Source organism: Bombina bombina, chromosome 2, assembly GCF_027579735.1.
Source record: "Bombina bombina isolate aBomBom1 chromosome 2, aBomBom1.pri, whole genome shotgun sequence".
NCBI lineage: Eukaryota > Metazoa > Chordata > Amphibia > Anura > Bombinatoridae > Bombina > Bombina bombina.
The window spans coordinates 652049265-652071585 of record NC_069500.1 but is presented as its reverse complement, the minus strand read 5'-3'; the positions used below and the strand labels follow the sequence as shown (position 1 = coordinate 652071585).

General features: G+C 36.9%; 1 protein-coding gene across 1 annotated transcript in view; it reads left to right on the top strand.

The window, feature by feature from the left end:
* Nucleotides 1-249: 249 nt before the first annotated feature.
* Nucleotides 250-22321, top strand: part of TEK (TEK receptor tyrosine kinase) — a 237637-nt gene continuing 215565 nt past the window's right edge. Inside the window, exon 1 of the mRNA XM_053702592.1 lies at nucleotides 250-427. Coding sequence (XP_053558567.1) covers nucleotides 376-427 — 52 coding nt within the window. The 5' untranslated portion in view covers nucleotides 250-375. The remainder of the gene's footprint in view (nucleotides 428-22321) is intronic.

Sequence of the window (22321 nt, the reverse complement as noted above, 5' to 3'; positions counted from 1 at the left end):
TGGGTGACACCACTCAGCTAATCTCATGTATCCAAAAACCCATCAGCTTACTCACATTTTCTGCCAAATAGAATTCCTATGAATCTGTACATTTTACATTCTCTGCTAGAATTGCTGATACAAAATGCCTTAAAGACCCTGCCTTTCACATCCTAATCTAAAAAGGAAACAGGAAAAAGGAACTTAAACTCCCAGTGCTTAAACAGCAGCGAGACAGCATTATTTCAGTATCCATGGGAAAGGCGGAAAAAAAGGCTTCATTAGAGCAACACTGGTCGCAGCTAAACAGAATAAAATCTGAGTGAAAATATTATGTTAATTGCATACAAACTCTATGAATTGTTGTGGTAATTGGATGGATATATTTTGGAAAGCATGGATTTTTTAGCATATATCATCTTTTGTGTACTCAGAATTGTAACTGCAGGTAAGGGATTTCTTCCTCTCTAAACTATTGTTATGAACTATTGCAATTTTTCTCTACTAAATATGTGTTTTTTTCTACTAATGTAAATAGTTTTTGTAATTTGAAAAATCCATTGTAGATAGTTGACAATGAAAAGTTTTGTAATGAAACCTATTTTTTCTTACTGATTATGAATTAAATGTATATTGTTTTTGCTTCAAATATCCTTTGTGATTTTTGTATTTGGAAGTATAAACCAAAATAACAAATTATGACTAGAATGTTAACAAATGCTTTTGATATTTTTATCAACATATTATTGAGTGACTTGTTTGCTGCTGTTGCTAATAATAATTTCAATAGTTTAACACAAAGTTTAGGGCATCTCTTACTGTATGGTATTATTAGATTGGTGACTTATATTGTTGTTATCAGATGTTTTTTTTGGGAAATTTTGAGCATGATCTGTGTTGCACAAATCGGCTATAAGCAAGGCTTTGTGTACTGTAGTAAAGATGTGTGTTATAGTAAAAGCTGTGTATGGATTAGGTAATGATTAGGTAAGAGAAAGACATAATCTATATTAGCTCTACAATCAACTCCTTTTGCTGTCAGAGCAACATTCATATTTTATTGTTCCTCTGTGTCCCAGAGCATATGAGTGAGATTCTGATGGCTGCAGAATTATTGCTGTATAACTCATCTAATGTGCAAAATGACAAATTAGCGTTATTTACCTCTTCAGTGTATTGAGCTGCATATTTAATTGGTGTTAATTGATAACTAGCAAATGTTAGCAGATTATTGTGTGAAGCAGATGATAACACACAGAAAAGGATGCAAGAATTCCAGCAGAGAAAATATAAAGATATGTAAATTTTGAAAGTGGTGCAAGGTCTGTAAATAGCAAAAGGCACTAACAAATATTTCAAATCTTGAATCCATTTATCATTGACAGATTGCTGATAGTCAGAGCATTCTTTATACCAAAACTTTTTTATTGACTATTTTTTTCTAATATATTTATCTTCTTCTTTTTTACAATGGTAGAAGAATCAAGTATTTGCTGAGTTTAAAATCGTCATGGCAATTATTTAGATATTTTTGACATTTGTTATTATATAATGAAGTTTAAAAAGCTCAAAAAATGTTTTTGTTTTTTTACAGCAAGAATCATAATTTTTTTAGAGATTTTTTAAAGGAGTTGTGGAAATTGGATCTTTTATTTTTCATTGACTGAATAAAAATAATACACTTTTAATAATGGAAAAAGTCGGTATTCTGTACATAAAGTTGTATAGAATTATTACAGGAATGGGATAGGGAATCTGTTAAACTACAGGCTACTTATGTATAAAGAGACAAGCTCATGCCGCATAACAATTGCGTAGAAGGATTAGACTTTTTTTTTTGGGGGGGGTGCATCTTTTGACAATAAAGTTGAAAAGGACAGTGACACCAGATTGTAACATAAATATAGTACAACAGCATTGAAATATATTTTAATTATATTATGTATGTTTTTGTAATCTGAAAATAGTTAGTTTTCCAGTTCTAAGAACTGAAAGTGCACACGTCGGGCTTCGCAATCCTGCCCTGATTAAATAAGATCTGAAAACAAAGCATGTTTTAGTACCATAATAACCATGGCTTATTGTGCCATCCCCAGAAGCAAATCTGAATTGGCTCCATTAAATAAGGCAACTGTTGGGTGGAGTTTAGCTATTGAAAAACAACTGCAGGAAACAAGGTGTTAACCCATTCAAACATTTTATACCCATTAAGTTGTATTATTTTCTCCTTTGGGATGTCAAATTGGTGTTGCCAGGACCTCTTTAACACAGGGCAAAAGGGGCAGCTGCCCAGGGCCCAGTCTCTGTTGAGGGGCCCAAGAGTCCTAAAAAAAAAAAAAAATTTTTTTTTTATGGTTCATACCAGACTGCTGATGTGACATGGGGAACACACACATTCAGTCCTAATACTGTCACAGTCAAAAGTACTCTGCTTATATATTTTTTTTAAAAAAAACTGTGCCAGACCATGCCTGTGTCATGTGACATGCCAAGCTATTGCCATGTGCTGTTTTAGATGTGCACTGTGCAGCACTGAATGCAAAGCCCTAACTCGGCATCCAGCCATTCCCACTGCATCATAAAAGGTCCTACTCGGGCTACCACTGTTACCAGGTAACTGCTCTGGTTGTGGGGATTGTTTCTGGGTAGGGCTGACTGTAGGCGCATGTAGCTGGAGCGGCAGACACGTGAGGATTTGAGCATCTGTGCAGCTGCATACACTGCTCTCTTCAGTCTTGAGGCTGTGTGACTCATCTCACACTGTATCCATGCAGCCTTGGACAGACAGCATCCAGTCTACTGGTCCCCTTAGCCCTGCTCTTTCTGCTGTGGCCCTAAGATCAACTAACTGAAGTTTGTTAGGGGAACAGTGCTTTGTAGAAAGGTGTCAGTGGGAAGAATAAGTGAGTGCACACACGCCCCTTCCCATGCAGCATTGTCTAGTGCAGGGTGAGAGGGAACTTGTTCCTAGCAAAGAAGCGACATGTGCTGCTGTGGCTGATGTATAGTGTCATGCTGATACTTCACACATTAATGTAAGGTTTATTTTTATAGTTTTTATTTTCTCTCTGTCTCAGATTTTATAGCTTCCCATAGTAGTTCTGCTGTTAGTAAACTTATATTTGTCTGCACCTCCATGCTTCCTCCTCACTCTTTACCTTGCTTTGCTCCTGTTGGCTGACCTAAATCTCTTTAACCAGCAAACCTCACACCAGAATGACATTCAAAAGAATATTAAATGAATCCACAGTGGAGGAATTTATATATTTATTTACTTATTAGTACTGCTTAGGTCCAGTTTCACATATTGCAATTTATTTCATTTTTTTTAAATGATTAGCCCAGCAGTGGATGATCCACCGCTGGGCTAATAATAAAAAAATAATAAAAAAATTTGATTTAGTTGTTTTTTGGGATGTTGGGGTGGAGAGCGAAATTGCATGGGGTGGGGGGGGGGGCAAGAACATTTTTGCCCAGTGTCCAGTCAATATTAAAGACGGCCCTGGGTGTTGCCAACTACTAAAAGTCAATGAACTGCACCAGTAATGTGTAAAAAAATAAATGTGAATTCACCATCAATCATTTATGCCGTCTTGCAATAAATTACCATACTAGGTGAAGGTAAAATCAGTTTCAGTGCTTTAACACTTTGTTTGCTGCAATTGTTTTTCAATATCCACATTTCACCCACACCTTGCCTTATTTGAAGGAACCAATCAGGATTTGTTACTCATAGGGGTAGGTTTATCAAATGGCTGTAGCGAATCATGTCCACCCGACATTGCTAAATATTGAAAGCATACACTGTTGGCATTTATCATTGCACAAGCATTTTTTGTGCCTGCACATTCGCAAGGCCGCTAGCAAGGGGTGTCAATCATCCCGATCGTATCAGATCAGGATGATTGCAGTCCGCCACCTAAAAGGTAGCACACAATCTAAGGAGCCGCGGAAGCCGGAAACTTTGGGCGTAGAAAGCAGCAACCACTGCTTGATAAATCTACTCCATAATGTCATGTTGTTAAAGAAAAATCCATTGTTTTGCTGTTTTGTATCTGATCATCTCTGCTAATGCCAATTAGGAACAGATATTTGCCTGGGTTAGGCATGTAATGCTTCCAATGTGTGCTTCCAGTTCTCTGAATGGAAATTAATTGAATAATGAAAGTATATTGCAATGTTTTTATTATGCACAAATAAACATTAAGAGGCATGCCTGCTCCCATCCCTCCATCGGTAATTCATACACATATGCTGTTGAGACTTCGAAAGGGGCATAAAATGACTATGTAACATGTATGTATCATGTCAAGATCACAACAAAGATGCAAGTTAGGTTTGCAGGAAAGCTTGCACCCATTATCCTACCTACCAACATTTCCTTGAGGCTTTCTAGAACAGAGTGGTTAGGAAACTTGTGGGCTGTGTCCCACCAGTGTATTGTGGGCAGGACTGTGGCAGGAGTGGCAGGGTCATTATGTTTTCATGTGTGTGCCCGAGACATGTCATGGGTGGGACAATCATGTCCTGCACTGAGCTGGGTGAAGCTGTTGGCAGAAAGTAGGCCAGATCTCTCAACCAGTGACAAATCCCACAGGATCTGGAACAGTTGGGAGGTTTGGACTATACCTAAATGTAAAGAATGAAACTTCTAAAGACCACTCATAGGAAACATATTATCACAACTCCTGTAAAATAGAAGAGTTGTGGTACTGAGTGAAATGCTATGTCTGCTCTAGTAACAAGTATAGATTTGCTCCTTCAAATAAGGCAAATAGTGGGGAAGCTTGTCCATTAAAAAAACAACCACATACCAGGTGTATTCAGAAGGTTTTCATATTCAGGGCCAGAGTGGAGCACTAATTTATCATGCTCCGGTAAACTGTCAAATCCGCCTGTTTACATGTACGCGATAAATAACCAGTTATTACAAGTGGCTGGTTATTGCTACCCCAAGCTCATGGTAACAATTAACGCTGCAAAAAATAACTAGAGATCAGATCTCTGGTTAATTTTCCAAACGTGCCCCATTTGCCCCCAAAATACAGTGTAGTGTAGTTTTACAAAATGTAAAAAAGATTAGCATTTTTATTTTTTTAAAATAATAACTGCACACAGCAGTTTTTAGGGCTTAAAGTGAGGGGATGTGGAATGTTAGAAAATAAAAATGACACTGAAAAGTGCATTTACATTTCGATCTATGGGGGGGGGGGGTTCCCTGTATATATATATATATATATGAAACAGCTTATATACATATATATTTATGTGTTAATATGTGCAAAAGAAGAAGTCCTGCTCGATAAAAACAAAGCACTTTATTTAATCAAAGTTAAAACATATGAGAATACAGCATAACAAAAAAAGGGAGCGTAGCTAAATGGCTTACGTGTTTCGGTGAATAGCCGTAATCATAGCCTGGTTAATTCGATTTGAATTATGCAATATTTGAATTAGAAAATTTTGAATCAGTCTATTTGTGATAGTATTTCTAATGCCCTCTGCAATATTTGAAATAGAAACATTCAAATTGATATATTTGTATCTATAATGTGTTAATTTACTAAATTCCCTACCACATGAACTATTGAACATCTAATTCTGAATAGTATTTGTTAAATCAAATTTTAAATTTTAAATTTCAAATGTGGATATTCAATCTAATTATGAACATTCGAAAACCGTAAATTACATTCGATTACCAAATTTTTATGGATTTTCATTCTTTTCAAAATTAAATTTTTCAAAACAAATGCCCACAGGACTATTCATTCTACCAAACAAATTACACTTTCAGCACATTTGCCCATCCCTAATAACTGTTTACAGAGCACTTACTCTGGTGAGCTGAATACATTTTGAGGTAAAATATCTTCCTTTTTTACATAGAGATGTCCAGGTGATATTTTCATGTCAGCTTTTAACAGGTATGCTGCATTACTTTCAAGTGATTTAGCACATGAGTATTATGTCCATTTAATAATAAGTGTTGAACCTAGCAATGAGAATAGTTAACTTTGTTTATTACACTGTTGCTTTGCAATATTTGTTTGTTTTTTTAAACTGTGACAACAATAATCTAAATGGTGTATAAATGAAAAAGAGAGGGGAAAAAAACCATGTATAGAGTAAGAAAATCAACAGCACAGTAACGGTGACTTTGATGTTGCATTTACTTTTTCAAACAATAGTTTCAAAGCTGATTTCAAGTGTTTACTTCAATTGCCTGCAGAATAAAGTAACAAATATTTTAGGCACATTTTAAAGGGACATTGTACTGTTACCTACAGCAGTGTATTACATTGTAATCAAATAGCTACTTTTTTTTATGTTGTCATGTGCCTGTTGTAACTATCTCATATACTGAAAATACAAATACTGAAGTATTCTCTATAGAAAAGCAATGTAAATTATAGTAGCAGAAATCAACCTCCCATTGGAAGGTTGTTCCTACTGCTTGAAATGAACTCTTAGCAGCTAAACACCTGATTACATTGACCCTTTAATGTTTTCCCAATGTTTTGTTATATCAGTCGCTTGGCATTAAATGTATTGCAAATTTAGATTTAATCTATTAACTAAAAATTTAAACAATTCCCCTTTGTGTATGTGTGTTTGTGTGTATATATATATATATATATATATATATATTTTTTTTTATTTTTTTTATTTTGTTATATCTTTGGCTAAGATACCTTGAAAAGGGCAGTTTGGCGGTTGAGTTAGCAGGTATGTTTGATAAAATAGTCTATGGTACACTAACATTTGCATGTCAGATAGCGCATGTTTGCTAAATTCCTCATATAATAGACTTCTGGGGGCTTGTAGTAAAATTCATGCCACATATCGCTAAGTGCTAAGCCAAAGATGTGCTTAGGCAAGAGGTGTGCAAGGTCTGGGTGTGCTTATTCAATGGTGCACAAGTAGAAGAGTTCTTCATGTAGCGCTGAGTTATACTGTTAATAGGAATGGTTTACTATTAACTACCTAAAGGCCTATCAGACATAATCTGACATTGCGGATCATGCCCGACAGACCTCGCTGAATGCGGAGAGCAATACGCTCTTGTGAGCTGCTGGTGCAATGCCGCCCCCTGCAGATTTGCGCCCAATCAGCCGCTAGCAGGGGGTTGTCAATCAACCCAATCGTATTCGATCGGGTTGAATTTCGGCGATGTCTTTAGACCGCTGCTCCATAACTTGTATTTCTGGCGAGTCTGAAGGCTCGCCAGAAACACAGGGCTTCAAGCTCCATACAGAGCTTGATAGATAGTCCCCCAGGTCTTTAAACATGACAAAATGAACATCAGTACTTTGGATTGCACTTGACGCTACACTCACCATTTGTATTATAATCTCAGTAAAAGCTCTCCCTGAGCTATCCATTAAAAGTATTGCGCATGTTTAAATAGTTTGCTTTAGTTAAAATATTTAACCATCTACTTGTAATACCAGATTGTTGTGTTATTTGTTGTGGAAAAGATAACAGAGCCTGTGCTATCAATTGTGCTTCACTTGCAATCATATCATATAATCTACACATGTTTCAGACATTGCAATCTGTTTTAGGGAGTCAGAAAGGATTTTATTGCTATTATTTTTTTTTATTAAGATAATTTTGCAAACTTACATATAAACAAAGACCCAGAAAACAGGAATGAACCAGCTTTAGGTAAAAACAGCAATGTTGGATAGTGGGTGGGGTTAAAAGGAAAAAAATGACAGCACACAGCAGTAGGGCTGCATTGTGGCCCCATAGCATTAGGTTGGACAACCCTGCTGCATACTATCATGACACGATTGAATATGCAAATGAAAACTTACTATTGCATTATCACAGGTCTAATATGACATATTATACAACAGATTTGTTATTAGCTGACAAAAAAGTCTCCTTAATAGGCAAATATTATCAAGTACCATATGTATAAATGCCCGTGTTGGTAGCTGGCAAGGGATATGTAATCAATTGCCAATATAAACAGAACATGGAATTTGTTCAAACATTTGTGACCATTAATACTTCAGTTGAAATGACAGACAAAACTGTGGTTTCCAGGGGTTAAGAAATTTTTTATTTATTGTATATAAATGTTTATAAAATCTAGAACAATTGAGTGACAAGACTTACATTGTTGTCAAAGTTTATGTTCTCATTAAATGCAAAAAAAGTAAATTTATGCTTACCTGATAAATTCATTTCTTTTACGATATGACAAGTCCACGGATTTCATCCTTACTTGTGGGATATTAACCTCCTGCTAACAGGAAGTGGCAAAGAGCACCACAGCAGAGCTGTATATATATATAGCTCCTCCCTTCCCTCCATCCTCAGTCATTCGACCAAAGGTTTAGGAAGAGAAAGGAAAAGCTAAAGGTGCAGAGGTGACTGAAGTTTACAAAAAATAAAATAAATCTGTCTTAAAATAACAGGGTGGGCCATGGACTCGTCATATCGTAAAATAAATTAATTTATCAGGTAAACATAAATTTACTTTTCTTTTACAAAGATATGACGAGTCCACGGATTTCATCCTTACTTGTGGGATACCATTACCAAAGCTATAGGACACGGATGAAAGGGAGGGACAAGACAGGAACCTAAATGGAAGGCACCACTGCTTGAAGAACCTTTCTCCCCAAAACAGCCTCAGAAGAAGCAAAAGTATCAAATTTGTAAAATTTGGAAAAAGTATGAAGAGACGACAAAGTCACAGCCTTACAAATCTGTTCAACAGAAGCATAGTTTTTAAAGGCCCATGTGGAAGCCACAGCCCTAGTAGAATGAGCCGTAATTCTTTCAGGAGGCTGCTGTCCAGCAGTCTTATATGCCAGGCGGATGATACACCTTAGCCAAAAAGAAAGAGAGGTAGCCGTAGCTTTCTGACCCTTACGCTTTCCAGAATAAACAATGAATAATGAAGATGATTGACGGAAATCCTTAGTCGCCTGTAAGTAAAACTTCAAGGCACGAACCACGTCCAGGTTATGTAACAGACACTCCTTCTTAGAAGAAGGGTTAGGATACAAGGAAGGAACAACAATTTCTTGATGAATATTCTTATTCGAAACAACCCTAGGAAGAAATCCAGGTTTGGTACACAAAACCACCTTATCAGAATGGAATATAAGATAAGGCGAATCACATTGTAACGCTGAAAGCTCAGAAACTCTTCGAGCAGAAGAAATAGCAACCAAAAACAGAACTTTCCAAGATAAAAAATTAATATCTATGGAATGCATTGGTTCATCAGAGAATCCCCGCTTAGATAAAATCAAGCGTTCAATCTCCAAGCAGTCAGCTGCAGAGAATTTAGATTTGGATGTTGGAAAGGTCCTTGAATCAGACGGTCCTGTCTCAAAGGAAGTTTCCACGGTGGCAGAGAGGACATGTCCACTAGATCCGCATACCAAGTCCTGCATGGCCACGCAGGCATTATCAGGATTACTGAAGCTCTCTCCTGTTTGATCCAAGCAATCACGCGTGGAGAGGAAATGGTGGAAACACTTAAGCTAGGCTGAACAACCAAGGCACTGCCAAGGCATCTATCAGTTCGGCCTGAGGATCCCTCGACCTGGATCCGTAACACGGAAGCTTGGCATTCTGATGAGATGCCATCAGATCCAATTCCGGTCTGCCCCATTGTTGGATCAATGAGGCAAACACCTCCGGATGGAGTTCCCACTCCCCCGGATGAAAAGTCTGATGACCTAGAAAATCCGCTTCACTGTTCTCTACTCCTGGGATGTAGATTGCCGACAGATAACAAGAGTGGGCCTCCGCCCATCGGATTATCTTGGATACTTCTATCATCGCTAAGGAACTCCTTGTTCCCCCCTGATGATTGATATAAGCCACAGTCATGATATTGTCCGACTGGAATCTGATTAATTTGGGCGAAGCCAACTGAGGCCACGCCTGAAGTGCATTGAATATTGCTCTCAGTTCCAGAATATTGATTGGAAGTAGAGACTCCACCTGAGTCCAACCTTCAGGGAATTCCAGACTGCACCCCAGCCCAGAAGACTGGCGTCCGTTGTCACTATCACCCACGAGGGTCTGCGGAAACATGTCCCCTGGGACAGATGATCCGGCGACAACCACCAAAGAAGAGAGTCTCTGGTCTCTTGATCCAGATTTATCTGAGGAGATAAATTCACATAGTCCCCATTCCACTGTCCGTACATGCACAGCTGCAGTGGTCTGAGATGAAAGCAAGCAAACGGAATGATGTCCATTGCCGCTATCATTAATCCAATTACCTCCATACACTGAGCCACTGATGGCTGTGGAATGGACTGAAGTGCTCGGCAAGTATTTAGAATCTTAGATTTTCTGACCTCTTTCAGAAATATCTTCATGTCTACCGAGTCTATCAGAATTCCCAAGAAGGGAACCCTTGTCTGTGGAACTAGTGTACTCTTTTCCACGTTCACCTTCCAACCGTGAGTTCTCAGAAAAGACAACATTGTGTCCGTGTGAGATTTTGTTAAATAATAAGTTGACGCCTGAATCAAAATATTGTCTAGATAAGGCGCCACTGCTATGCCTCGTGGTCTGAGATCCGCCAGAAGGGACCCTAGAACCTTTGTGAAGATCCTGGGTGCTGTGGCCAACCCAAAGGGAAGAGCCACAAACTGAAAATGTTTGTCCAGGAAGGCAAACCTTAGGAACTGATGATGATCCTTGTGAATAGGGATATGAGGGTATGCACCCTTCAAGTCCACGGTAGTCATATATTGACCCTCCTGGATCATTGGTAAGATTGTTTGTATAGTCTCCATCTTGAACGATGGGACTCTGAGAAACTTGTTTAGACATTTGAGATCTAAAATGGGTCTGAAAGTTCCCTCTTTTTTTGGAACCACAAAAGATTTGAGTAAAACCCCTGTCCCTGTTCCTGTTTTGGAACAGGACAAATTTCTCCCATGGTAGAGAGGTCTTTTACACAGCGAAAGAACGCCTCTCTTTTTATCTGGTCTACAGACAATCGTGAAAGATGAAATCTCCCTCTCGGAAGAAAATCCTTGAATTCCAGTTGATACCCGTGGGTCACGATTTCCAATGCCCAGGGGTCCTGAACATCTCTTGCCCAAACCTGGGCAAAGAAAGAAAGTCTGCCCCCTACTAGATCCGGTCCTGGATCGGGGGCCGCCCCTTCATGCTGTCTTTGTAGCAGCAGTGGGCTTCTTGGATTGTTTACTTTTATTCCAAGCCTGGTTAGGTCTCCAGATGGACTTGGATTGAGCAAAATGCCCTTCCTTCTTTGTGGAGGAAGAGGAGAGGAAGCAAAGGGTACTCCTTCAAAATTTCGAAAGGAACGAAAATTATTTTGTTTACCCCTCATCTTAACAGACTTATCCTGAGGTAGGGCATGGCCTTTACCTCCATTAATGTCAGAAATGATTTCCTTCAATTCAGGCCTGAATAGGGTCTTACCCTCGAAAGGAATAGCTAAAAGCTTAGATTTAGATGACACATCAGCAGACCACGATTTGAGCCATAACGCTCTACGCGCTAAAATGGCAAATCCTGCATTTTTCGCCGCTAATTTATTGATTTAAACAATTTTTTGAAAAACGTGTACAGCGCCTTTAAGTAATAAAAAAGCGCACAATTTTTCCCAAACTGCCTAAAAACGTTAATAAACGCTGTAAAATTAACTACACATAATCAATAGTGCCAAAAATGATTGCACCCTAAGAGCAAAGGGTGAAATTAACCTCTAAAATATATTTATAGCAAAAAAATATGTTTGATTTGAAAAAATAACCCCTGACCTTGCCACAGCTCTGCTGTGGTGCCTACCTGCCCCCAGGGTACTGCAAAATTACTCGACAACGATCCGGTTAACAGAACACCAGTTTAGGCCTAACCGGAGCTAATGCCTGCTGCCTTCTCAGTCAGAGTAAACTGCGCGCTTGAGCATGTGAAAATAGGCCCCACCCATCATGGACGATGTTCGCATTAGACTGTACAACCGCATGGGAAGCGGTTTAGTAATAAAGTCATGTGGTCCCGTAAGCACAACACAAATATACAGCCATACTGATTATTTGACTTTCAAAATAAAAACCGTTAAGCTGCCTCTCCCAGTGTCCCTTTATATATGCTGCTTTTATGCCGTTATAAATGCTGAGCCCAATACTATGTCAAAAATAAACACAGGATTTTTAGTAACACCCTTTGTTTACAGGTCTACTGCTTACCCCTTCCCTTGCAGGGAAAAAATGTCAGCCAGTTCTGATATACCAAGTCTCCTCAGAAATAAAGGACTAAACATACCTCAATGCTGCTTGTAGCATGAAACCGTTCTCCACACTGAAGATGTCTCTTGTATTACCTTCAGAAGCTCTGTGGGAACCAACATGGATCTTAGTTACATCTGCTAAGATCATCAACCTCAGGGCAGAAATCTTCTTCCATATCTCCCTGAGGAAAATAGTACTCACCCGCCGGTACCATTTAAAATAAAAAAAACTTCTTGATTGAAGAAACTAAAACTAGCACCTCACTTTACCTCTTCCTATTACTAACACAGGCAAAGAGAATGACTGGGGGTGGAGGGAAGGGAGGAGCTATATATACAGCTCTTCTGTGGTGCTCTTTGCCACTTCCTGTTAGCAGGAGGGTAATATCCCACAAGTAAGGATGAAATCCCTGGACTCGTCATATCTTTGTAAAAGAAAGGAAATTAATTTCTGCGTTCCATGTCACTTTAAGGGTATTTAACTTGTTCTCTATTTTTGAATGTATGTGCAAATACATAATACACACTATAAAGGCAATGCAACCCTAAATGGTATTTGTTAATGGCACAATTTTTAAAAGCAGCCTGCCTACATGTAGTTTAAATTAGTGTACATACAGTTTCCTAGTACTGGGTCAACATCCATATCATCTAATTATCACTATAATTCCTCATTTGTAAAAGCTGCGTTTCCACAGTCCCCCAGCCATTCCTCAACTGATGATTGTTCAATGTATGCCTGGTGGACTTTGGAAATACTGCTTGTAAAAAAAAGTGGTATTAAAGGGACATGAAACCAAAAAATCTTCCTTTGTGATTCAGATAGAGAATACAATTTTAAACAGCTTTCCAATTTACTTCTATTATCTAATTTGCTAAGTTCTTTTGGTATCCTTTGTTGAAAAGCATAGCTATTTAGGCTCAGAATCTTGGAGCTAGCTGTTGATTGTTGGATGCCCATATATGCCTCTTGTCATTGGCTAAGCAATGTGCTCTGCTAGCTCCCAGTAGTGCATTGCTGCTCCTTTAAGAAAGGATATCAAAGGGAACAAAGCAAGTTAGATAATAGATGCAAATTGGAAAGTTGTTTAAAAATGTATGCTGTATCTGAACCATGAAAGTTAAAATATTCACCTAGATTACGAGTTTTGCGTTAGAGGCTATGCGATGCTAACGAACAGTTTTCCTTCACCGCTCACTTACCTACAGCACTGGTTTTTCAAGTTTTCAGAAACCCGTCGTTAAAAGACAAGAAGTGAGCGTTGAGCAAAATTTTGCTCATTACTGCACTCCATTACTGCACTCCAATACCAGCGCTTCTTAAATCAGCGGTGAGCTGGTGTAACGTGCTCATGCACGATTTCCCCATAGGAATCAACAGGGAGAGCCGGCTGAAAAAAAAGTCTAACACCTGCCAAAAAGCAGCGTAAAACTCTTTAACGCAGCCCCATTGATTCCTATGGGGAAATAAAATTTATGTCTACACCTAACACCCTAACATGAACCCCGAGTCTAAACACCCCTAATCTTACACTTATTAACCCCTAATCTGCCGCCCGACATCGCCGACACCTGCATTATATTATTAACACCTAATCTGCTGCTACGGACACCGCCGCCGCCTACATTATATGTATTAACCCCTAATCTGCTGCCTCCAACATCGCCGACACCTACATACTATTTATTAACCCCTAATCTGCCTTCCCCAATGTCGCCGCTACTATATTAAAGTTATTAACCCCTAAACCTAAGTCTAACCCTAAACCTAACACTCACTAACTTAAATATAGTTTAAATAAATCTAAATAAATAAACCTATCATTAACTAAATTATTCCTATTTAAAACTAAATACTTACCTATAAAATAAACCCTAAGCTAGTTAAAATATAACTAATAGTTACATTGTAGCTATCTTAGGGTTTATTTTTATTTTACAGGCAAGTTTGTATTTATTTTAACTAGGTAGAATAGTTTTTAAATAGTTATTAACTATTTAATAACTACCTAGCTAAAATAAATACAAAAGTACCTGTAAAATAAAAACTAACCTAATTTACAATAACACTAACGACGAATGAAGGTACCTTTAAGTGACGTCATCCAAGATGGCGTCCCTTAGATTCCGATTGGCTGATAGAATTATATCAGCCAATTGGAATTAAGGTAGAAAAAATCTTATTGGCTGATGCAATCAGCCAATAGGATTGAAGTTCAATCCTATTGGCTGATCCAATCAGCCAATAGGATTGAGCTGGCATTCTATTCCAATCAGCCAATAGAATGCAAGCTCAATCCTATTGGCTGATTGCATCAGCCAATAGGATTTTTTCTACCTTAATTCCGATTGTCTGATAGAATTCTATCAGCCAATCGGAATCTATGGGACGACATCTTGGATGACGTCACTTAAAGGTACCTTCATTTGTTGTTAGTCCGTCGGCAGAAGAGGATGCTCCGCGTCGGATGTCTTGAAGATGGACCTGCTCCATCTCCATCTAGAATTATATCAGCCAATTGGAATCTAAGGGACGCCATCTTGGATGACGTCACTTAAAGGTACCTTCATTCGTCGTTAGTCCGTCGGCAGAAGAGGATGCTCCACGTTGGATGTCTTGAAGATGGACCTGCTCCGCGTCGGATGGATGAAGATAGAAGATGCCGTCTGGATGAAGACTTCTGCCCGTCTGGAGGACCACTTCGCCCGGCTTGGATGAAGACTTCTCCCGGGTTCGTTGAGGACTGCGGCTCGGCTTGGCTGAAGACGTCTCCCGGTAAGTCGATCTTCAGGGGGTTAGTCTTAGGTTTTTTTAAGGGTGTATTGGGTGGGTTTTATTATTAGGTTAGGTACTTTGGGCGGCAAGAGAGCTAACTGCCCTTTTAAGGGCAATGCCAATCCAAATGCCCTTTTCAGGGCAATGGGGAGCTTAGGTTTTTTTAGATAGTATTTTATTTGGGGGGTTGGTTGTGTGGGTGGTGAGTTTTACTGTTGGGGGTGTTGTTTGTATTTTTTTTTACAGGTAAAAGAGCTGATTACTTTGGGGCAATGCCCCACAAAAAGCCCTTTTAAGGGCTATTGGTAGTTTAGTTTTGGCTATTTTTGGGGGGCTTTTTTTATTTTAATAGGGCTATTAGATTAGGTGTAATTAGTTTAAATATCTGCAATTTGTTTATTATTTTCTGTAATTTAGTGTTTGTTTGTTTTGTACTTTAGCTAATTTAATTTAGCTAATTGTATGTAATTTATTTAATTGTATTTAATTTAGTAAATGTATTTAATTATAGTGTAGTGTTAAGTGTTATTGTAACTTAGGTTAGGTTTTATTTTACAGGTACTTTTGTATTTATTTTAGCTAGGTAGTTATTAAATAGTTAATAACTATTTAATAACTATTCTACCTAGTTAAAATAAATACAAACTTGCCTCTAAAATAAAAATAAACCCTAAGCTAGCTACAATGTAACTATTAGTTATATTGTAGCTAGCTAAGGGTTTATTTTATAGATAAGTATTTAGTTTTAAATAGGAATAATTTAGTTAATGATAGGAATATTTATTTAGATTTATTTAAACTATATTTAAAGGGACACTGTACCCAAAATTTTTCTTTTGTAATTCAGAGAGAGCATGCAATTTTAAGCAACTTTCTAATTTACTCCTATTATCAATTTTTCTTCATTCTCTTGCTATCATTATTTGAAAAAGAAGGCATCTAAGCTTTTTTTTGGTTTCAGTACTCTGGACAGCAGGTTTGTATTGGTGGATGAATTTATCCACCAATCAGCAAGGACAACCCAGGTTGTTCACCAAAAATGGGCCGGCATCTAAACTTACATTCTTGCATTTCAAATAAAGGTGTCGGCGACATTGGGGAAGGCAAATTAGGGGTTAATAGATATAATGTAGGTGTCTGCGTTGTTGGAGGCAGCAGATTAGGGGTTCATAAATATAATGTAGGTGGCGGCGGTGTCCGGAGCGGCAGATTAGGGGTTAAAATTTTTATTATAGTGTTTGCGATGCGGGAGGGCCTCGGTTTAGGGGTTAATGGGTAGTTTATGGGTGTTAGTGTACTTTTTAGCACTTTAGTTATGAGTTTTACACTACAACGCTGTAGCATAAAACTCATAACTACTGACTTTTAAATGTGTTAGGGATCTTGACATGGTAGGCTGTACTGCTCACTTTTTGGCCTCCCAGGACAGACTCGTAATATCAGCGTTATGGAAGTCCCATAGAAAAAAGACTTTACGAAGTTTACGTAAGTCGTTCTGCGGTAAGGCCAAACAAGTGTGCGGTACACCTAAACCTGCAAGACTCGTAATACCAGCGGGCGTAAAAAAGCAGCGTTAGGACCTCTTAACGCTGCTTTTTTACCCTAACGCACAACTCGTAATCTAGCCAATTGGGTTTTATGTCCCTTTAACCAATGCCATCTAGGATCTCACTACTATTGTGGTGTGTACTTTGGCGGAGGCATATATATATATATATATATATGGACTTATCTACCATTGTACATAAAGTATTAGATTGTTCAAATTGAGCTGTTGGGACTGCTCTGTATTTACTATAAAAGTATACTAGGACTAAAAGTAGACCCATGTCTTAAAGGGAAACAAAAGTGCAAAAAGAAAATTATCTAATATGTTAGAGCAATTTATAATAGCACTATTGCTTGTATATAACTGTGGGATCAATTCTAGTCTTTTAAAAAAAAAAATTCACAATCTCTCTGAGGCTGTTGTTAAAGGGACATGAAACCCAAATTTTTTCTTTTATGATTTAGAAAGAGCGTGCAATTTTAAACAACTTTCTAATTTACTTCTATTATCTAATTTGTTTTATTCTCTTGATATACTGTGCTGAAAAGCATATCTAGATATGCTCAGTAGCTGCTGATTGGTTGATGTAAATAGATGCTTCGTATGATTGGCTCACCCATGTGCATTGCTATTTTTTCAACAAAGGATAGCTAAATAATGAAGCAAACTAGATAATAGAAGTAATTTTGAATGTTGTTTAAAATTGTATTCTCTACTTGAATCATGAAAGAAAATATTTGGGTTTAGTGTCCCTTTAACACACGCAAAATTTAATCTCTTTTGTATATGGGTAATTGGGTATTCTGGGCATGTTTGGCAAAAATGTTTTAAAACTTTTAGGGCCAGATTACAAGTTTTTTGCTTGCATATTACAAGTTGAATGTAAAACGTTAGTGGGATCGAAAGACTCAGGCGTGCTAACTTTAGGACTTTGATATCGCAACAATGCTAAGTCTTCTCCCCATAGACTTCTATGGGGTGTGCTAAAAAAAAAAATAGTTATCGCTTGTGCGCTAACCCAACACTGCGCTAAATCACCTGTGCTAAAGCCGAAGGTGCCTTAGGAATACACATAAAAGAAAATGTTCTTTTTATTATTAAACATATATTTATATATATATATATATATATATATATATATATATATATACATATATATATATACATATATATATATATATATATACATATATTTTGTAAAATACATATCTATACCTATATATCTATATGAATAGATAGATAGTATATACAGATATATATAGAAATATAAGTGAAATACATAGGAATGTGAAGTATATCTATAAAAACATATTAAAACATAATAAAAATTATGTTTCATGTTTCAATATTTTTGAGTGGGAAGGTCTCAAAAGCATATGTGTTTATATATATATATATATATATATATATATATATATATATATATATATATATATATATATATATATATATATATATACACATACACACACACATTGAAACCCTTACCAGTCAAATACTTTGCCATACACCATATCCCTTTTTAACTCTTTTAAAACATTTTTAACACTATTAAAATTATATATTTTTTTTTATAAAAACTATATATATTGGTGTAATAGCTTATTTTAATGTTTTTGTGTTTTGTTAATTTTTTTAAACTCTTACACTTTACTTCAGGTCTTAAGTCGCTTAATATTCTACCGCAGTTTCAGCTTCAAGTGCAACCAGAAACTTTCAACTTATAATATGAGCGCTCTTTAGCACGGTTGCAATATCCATTAAATGTATAGGTTGTACTAGAGCCTTCTCTGGTAAATGAGAGTTACCATGGACTTGTAATATGAAGTTGCATGCTAATGTTAGCGCGGCCCAGCGACATTGCTTATCGCGACCTGCACTATCATTAGCGTGCCATTTAAAATATTAATATGTAAAAGCATTCATTAAAGGGATATGAAACCCAAAAATGGGCTGGTTCCTAAGCTTACATTCCTGATTTAAAATACAGATACCAAGAAAACTAAGAAAAAATTGATAATAAGAGTAAATTAAAAAATTGCTTAAAATTTCATGAATCATGAAAGAAAAAATTGGGTTTCTTAGCTCTTTAAGAAAACCTGATTTTCCATTTTAGTGAGATATTCAAAAACAGTAGGGAACATTAATTTCCATAAGAAGAAAGTGTCTGCAACCTATCTTCTATGATAGGATTTAAACAGTTTTTACACTGTAAATCATGAAAATAGTCCAACGTTGCAGAACTCACTGTACAAACTGTTAACAAAAACCCACGGTAGAAAACATGATTTCAAACCCTTACTTTCACTTTACAGAAAGGGGTTTCTTTTTGCCGCATTTCTATAAAATATAAAAAACTTCTATAAAACTTAACTCCCAATAGCGACGACTCTTTTGCAAACCTCATTACTAGATGAGAATACTGTACTTTACAATCCTGAAAATTCGAGTATGAAATAAAAACAAAGATACTAAGAGCCCGATTGCTAAACCCCAGATGTTGTGAGGTTATGATTTCCATTTTTGTTGCCTGTCCTTCAAATCTCATTAGTTGTATGGGATATCACACATCTCTCTATTATGCATATGTAAATGTCTGCCCTGCCCACTACTGAAAGACAATAAAATAATGTTGAATGTAGGTTTAATAAATCTAGATCATTTATTAATTTACACATCTAAAATGGTGTTTGTGGCCATTTCAGAGTGAATTTCATATGCACAGATAATATAAATTATTCCAAATTGTCTTAGAATACTTTCAAACATGAAGAAAAATCCAGCTTTGCACTTTATCAACACCCTTTGTGTGTTGAATTTGATGTGTCCATTTTCTCAACAAAATAAAGTGCAAAATCTTTTGTCAAGAAGATTGTGATTGCCAAAGCCATTGCTGTGCATGAGTTACTTTCCTGCTATTTGGTCGGATCCAATCCAAACTTATTTCCATTATGAAAATGGTGTTATAGTTTTGATTGGGATCACCCAGACCATGATAATTATGGATCGGGAGCTGAAAAACGGTAATCAACCGGATCAGAATGATTGGAATTGGAACACATAGTTAAAGGCAGCTCCAGTGCAGCATGGCACTACTGTGAGCTAGCTGGACCCCTCTGGTGAACCAATGGTGAGTTAACAGTTACGTACAAGCGAAAATGGGTTTATTGCGGGTGTTTGCGTGCGTCGTGTTTACCGCTTATAATACAAGTAGAAAGCAAACGCAACTGCTTGAGTGCAATCGCCATTTATGCTGCAATAATTAACACATTCTCAGAGCTCTGGTTAACTGTTTTGCAAAATAAAAAAGTTTCACAAAACACATCAAAAATACATTTCAAATGACAGTTACACTCATAATAACACTATCTAATCAAAATTATTTTAAAAAATTGTAAAAAAAAGTTATAAGAGCTCTGGTGTTTAGCATAGAGATACATACATATACATGCCTTAATATGTATGTATGTATATATATAGTCATACAGGAAGGCTAGCAAACACTTACTTTGAACAGCCACCGGGGTGCATCAAAAAAGCATATCTAAGTTACTCACAGAGAGACACACTCACCCTGGACTTGTAAATAAATTCACCCTTTTATTTCAGTGAACATTTTCAGGCATTACCCAGTCCTCAGATATGAAAAAATGCAATGTACTTACCCCCTTTATAACCAGATATTCCCCCAGTGACTAACATCTCTGCCGCGACCCGGCAACCCGTTCCGGCCAACTATAGAAAAATTCTAAATAATACATATTTAAGCGAGACTCACTGGTTCAGAGGGTGTGTTATTCAACTACTAAACCCCGTGATCTAAAATGGCTATTTACATTTGCTATGCACATAAGGATTTTTGTGTCAACTACATAGAACCTTTTATTCATCATTCTAAATGTACTGTATATACATATACATACTATTTTGTGAAAAATACTCAATCTAACACATCTAGCATAATCATAATGTAGCACTTAAGGACACAATAGAAAGCACTCAGTAACAATATTCATATAGGGTCTCAAGAATGTAGATCCATCTGCTCTCTCTTTGCAGCAGTAGTCTCCCCCTATCCCCACCTCTGGGTAGGGGAGGTAAATGGTCAATGATGATATATAGTAGGTCAGAGACTGCGTGTCTATTATGCAGGAAATGTCTAGCCCCTCGTCTAGCACTAATCAAAAAAGAGGATAATAAAGATGAGAAGAGAATGATGTTTTCGACTACCTTTACACCAGCATCACTGGATTTCTACATGAACATTGGGATACTATCAAGTCCGATACTTCACTACCCTTTGGATTCTATGAAGCCCCTATGATTGAGAATAGAAGAGGACGCTCTCTAAAAGATCTACTACTATGCCCATATTACAGACTGAGCTATATAAAAAAGACCTGTCTGGGTACCAGCCGTAATAGTTGCTATAGATGTAGTGGCTGCACCACTTGTGGCGGACTTACCCAGAGCAAATACTTTAATCATCCTTTTAAAAATAAGAGATATGAGATACGTGCTAGAGTTATCTGTACTACCAATTACATTGTATTTATGTTGCATTGCCCCTGTGAGAAATTTTATATCGGAAAAACACAAGATGATTTAAGAAGCACTATGATGGCGAACCACGGGTCTGCTATCTGGGCTGCTATCAATGCTGGAAGTTTGGAGCAACCAGGGGGTAGATATTTTCTGCATAATAGACACGCAGTCTCTGACCTACGCTTTATTATTATTGACCATATACCTCCCCTACCCAGAGGTGGGTATAGGGGGAAACTACTGCTGCAAAGAGAGAGCAGATGGATTCACATTCTTGAGACCCTGGTTCCAAAGGGTCTCAATACCAATTTAGATTTCCAATGTTATCTGTTATGCTTTTTCCTATACGAATATTGTTACTGAGTGCTTTCTATTGTGTCCTCAAGTGCTACATTATGATTATGCTAGATGTGTTAGCTTGAGTATTTTTCACAAAATAGTATGTATATGTATATACATTTAGAATGATGAATAATAGGTTCTATGTAGTTGACGCAAAAAAACATTTTTTATTATTATGTATCTCCCTCAGATATAAAACCAATAAAAAAGTACATGTTGACTGACTAAAAAATATGTTTTTTTCAGGTGCAGACATCTCATCTGCAAAACCTGTAACTTTGTTTCTGAGGCAGATACATTTATTTCCTGTACTACCAGTAAAGAGTGTGATATTACATTTTTCATAAATTGTGCAACAACTCATGTGATTTATGTACTTACTTGTGAACAATGTAAAATGCAATATACAGGGAAAACCAAAAGATCCCTTAAAGATAGATTCTTACAACATTTGAGATCAAGTGAAGATGAAGATACTGATACTCCTGTATCAAGACATTTTAAACAGAAGCACAACTCAGCTGTTTCATTTTTCACTATATATAAGGAGGTATTGATCATATCACTAAATAGAAAAGAGGAGGCAATAGGGAAATGCTTTTAAATAAAATGGACATTTTCTGGATGTTTACACTTCAAACCAGTGAACCAGATGGCCTCAATGTAAGGCGCGATTTGGATGTATTTGTCTAAATTTTGCACTATATTTTCCAAAATATTAAACAACTTATGCTGTCTCCCATTCTCCTAATTTATATATTTATATTATTTATATTAATAATATGTTCTTTTACATGTTAATTTTTGAAACATGAATTGCCCTAGTTAGCAAATACACAAAATAAAATTCCTAACAACAAATGTCTTTGAAATAAACATA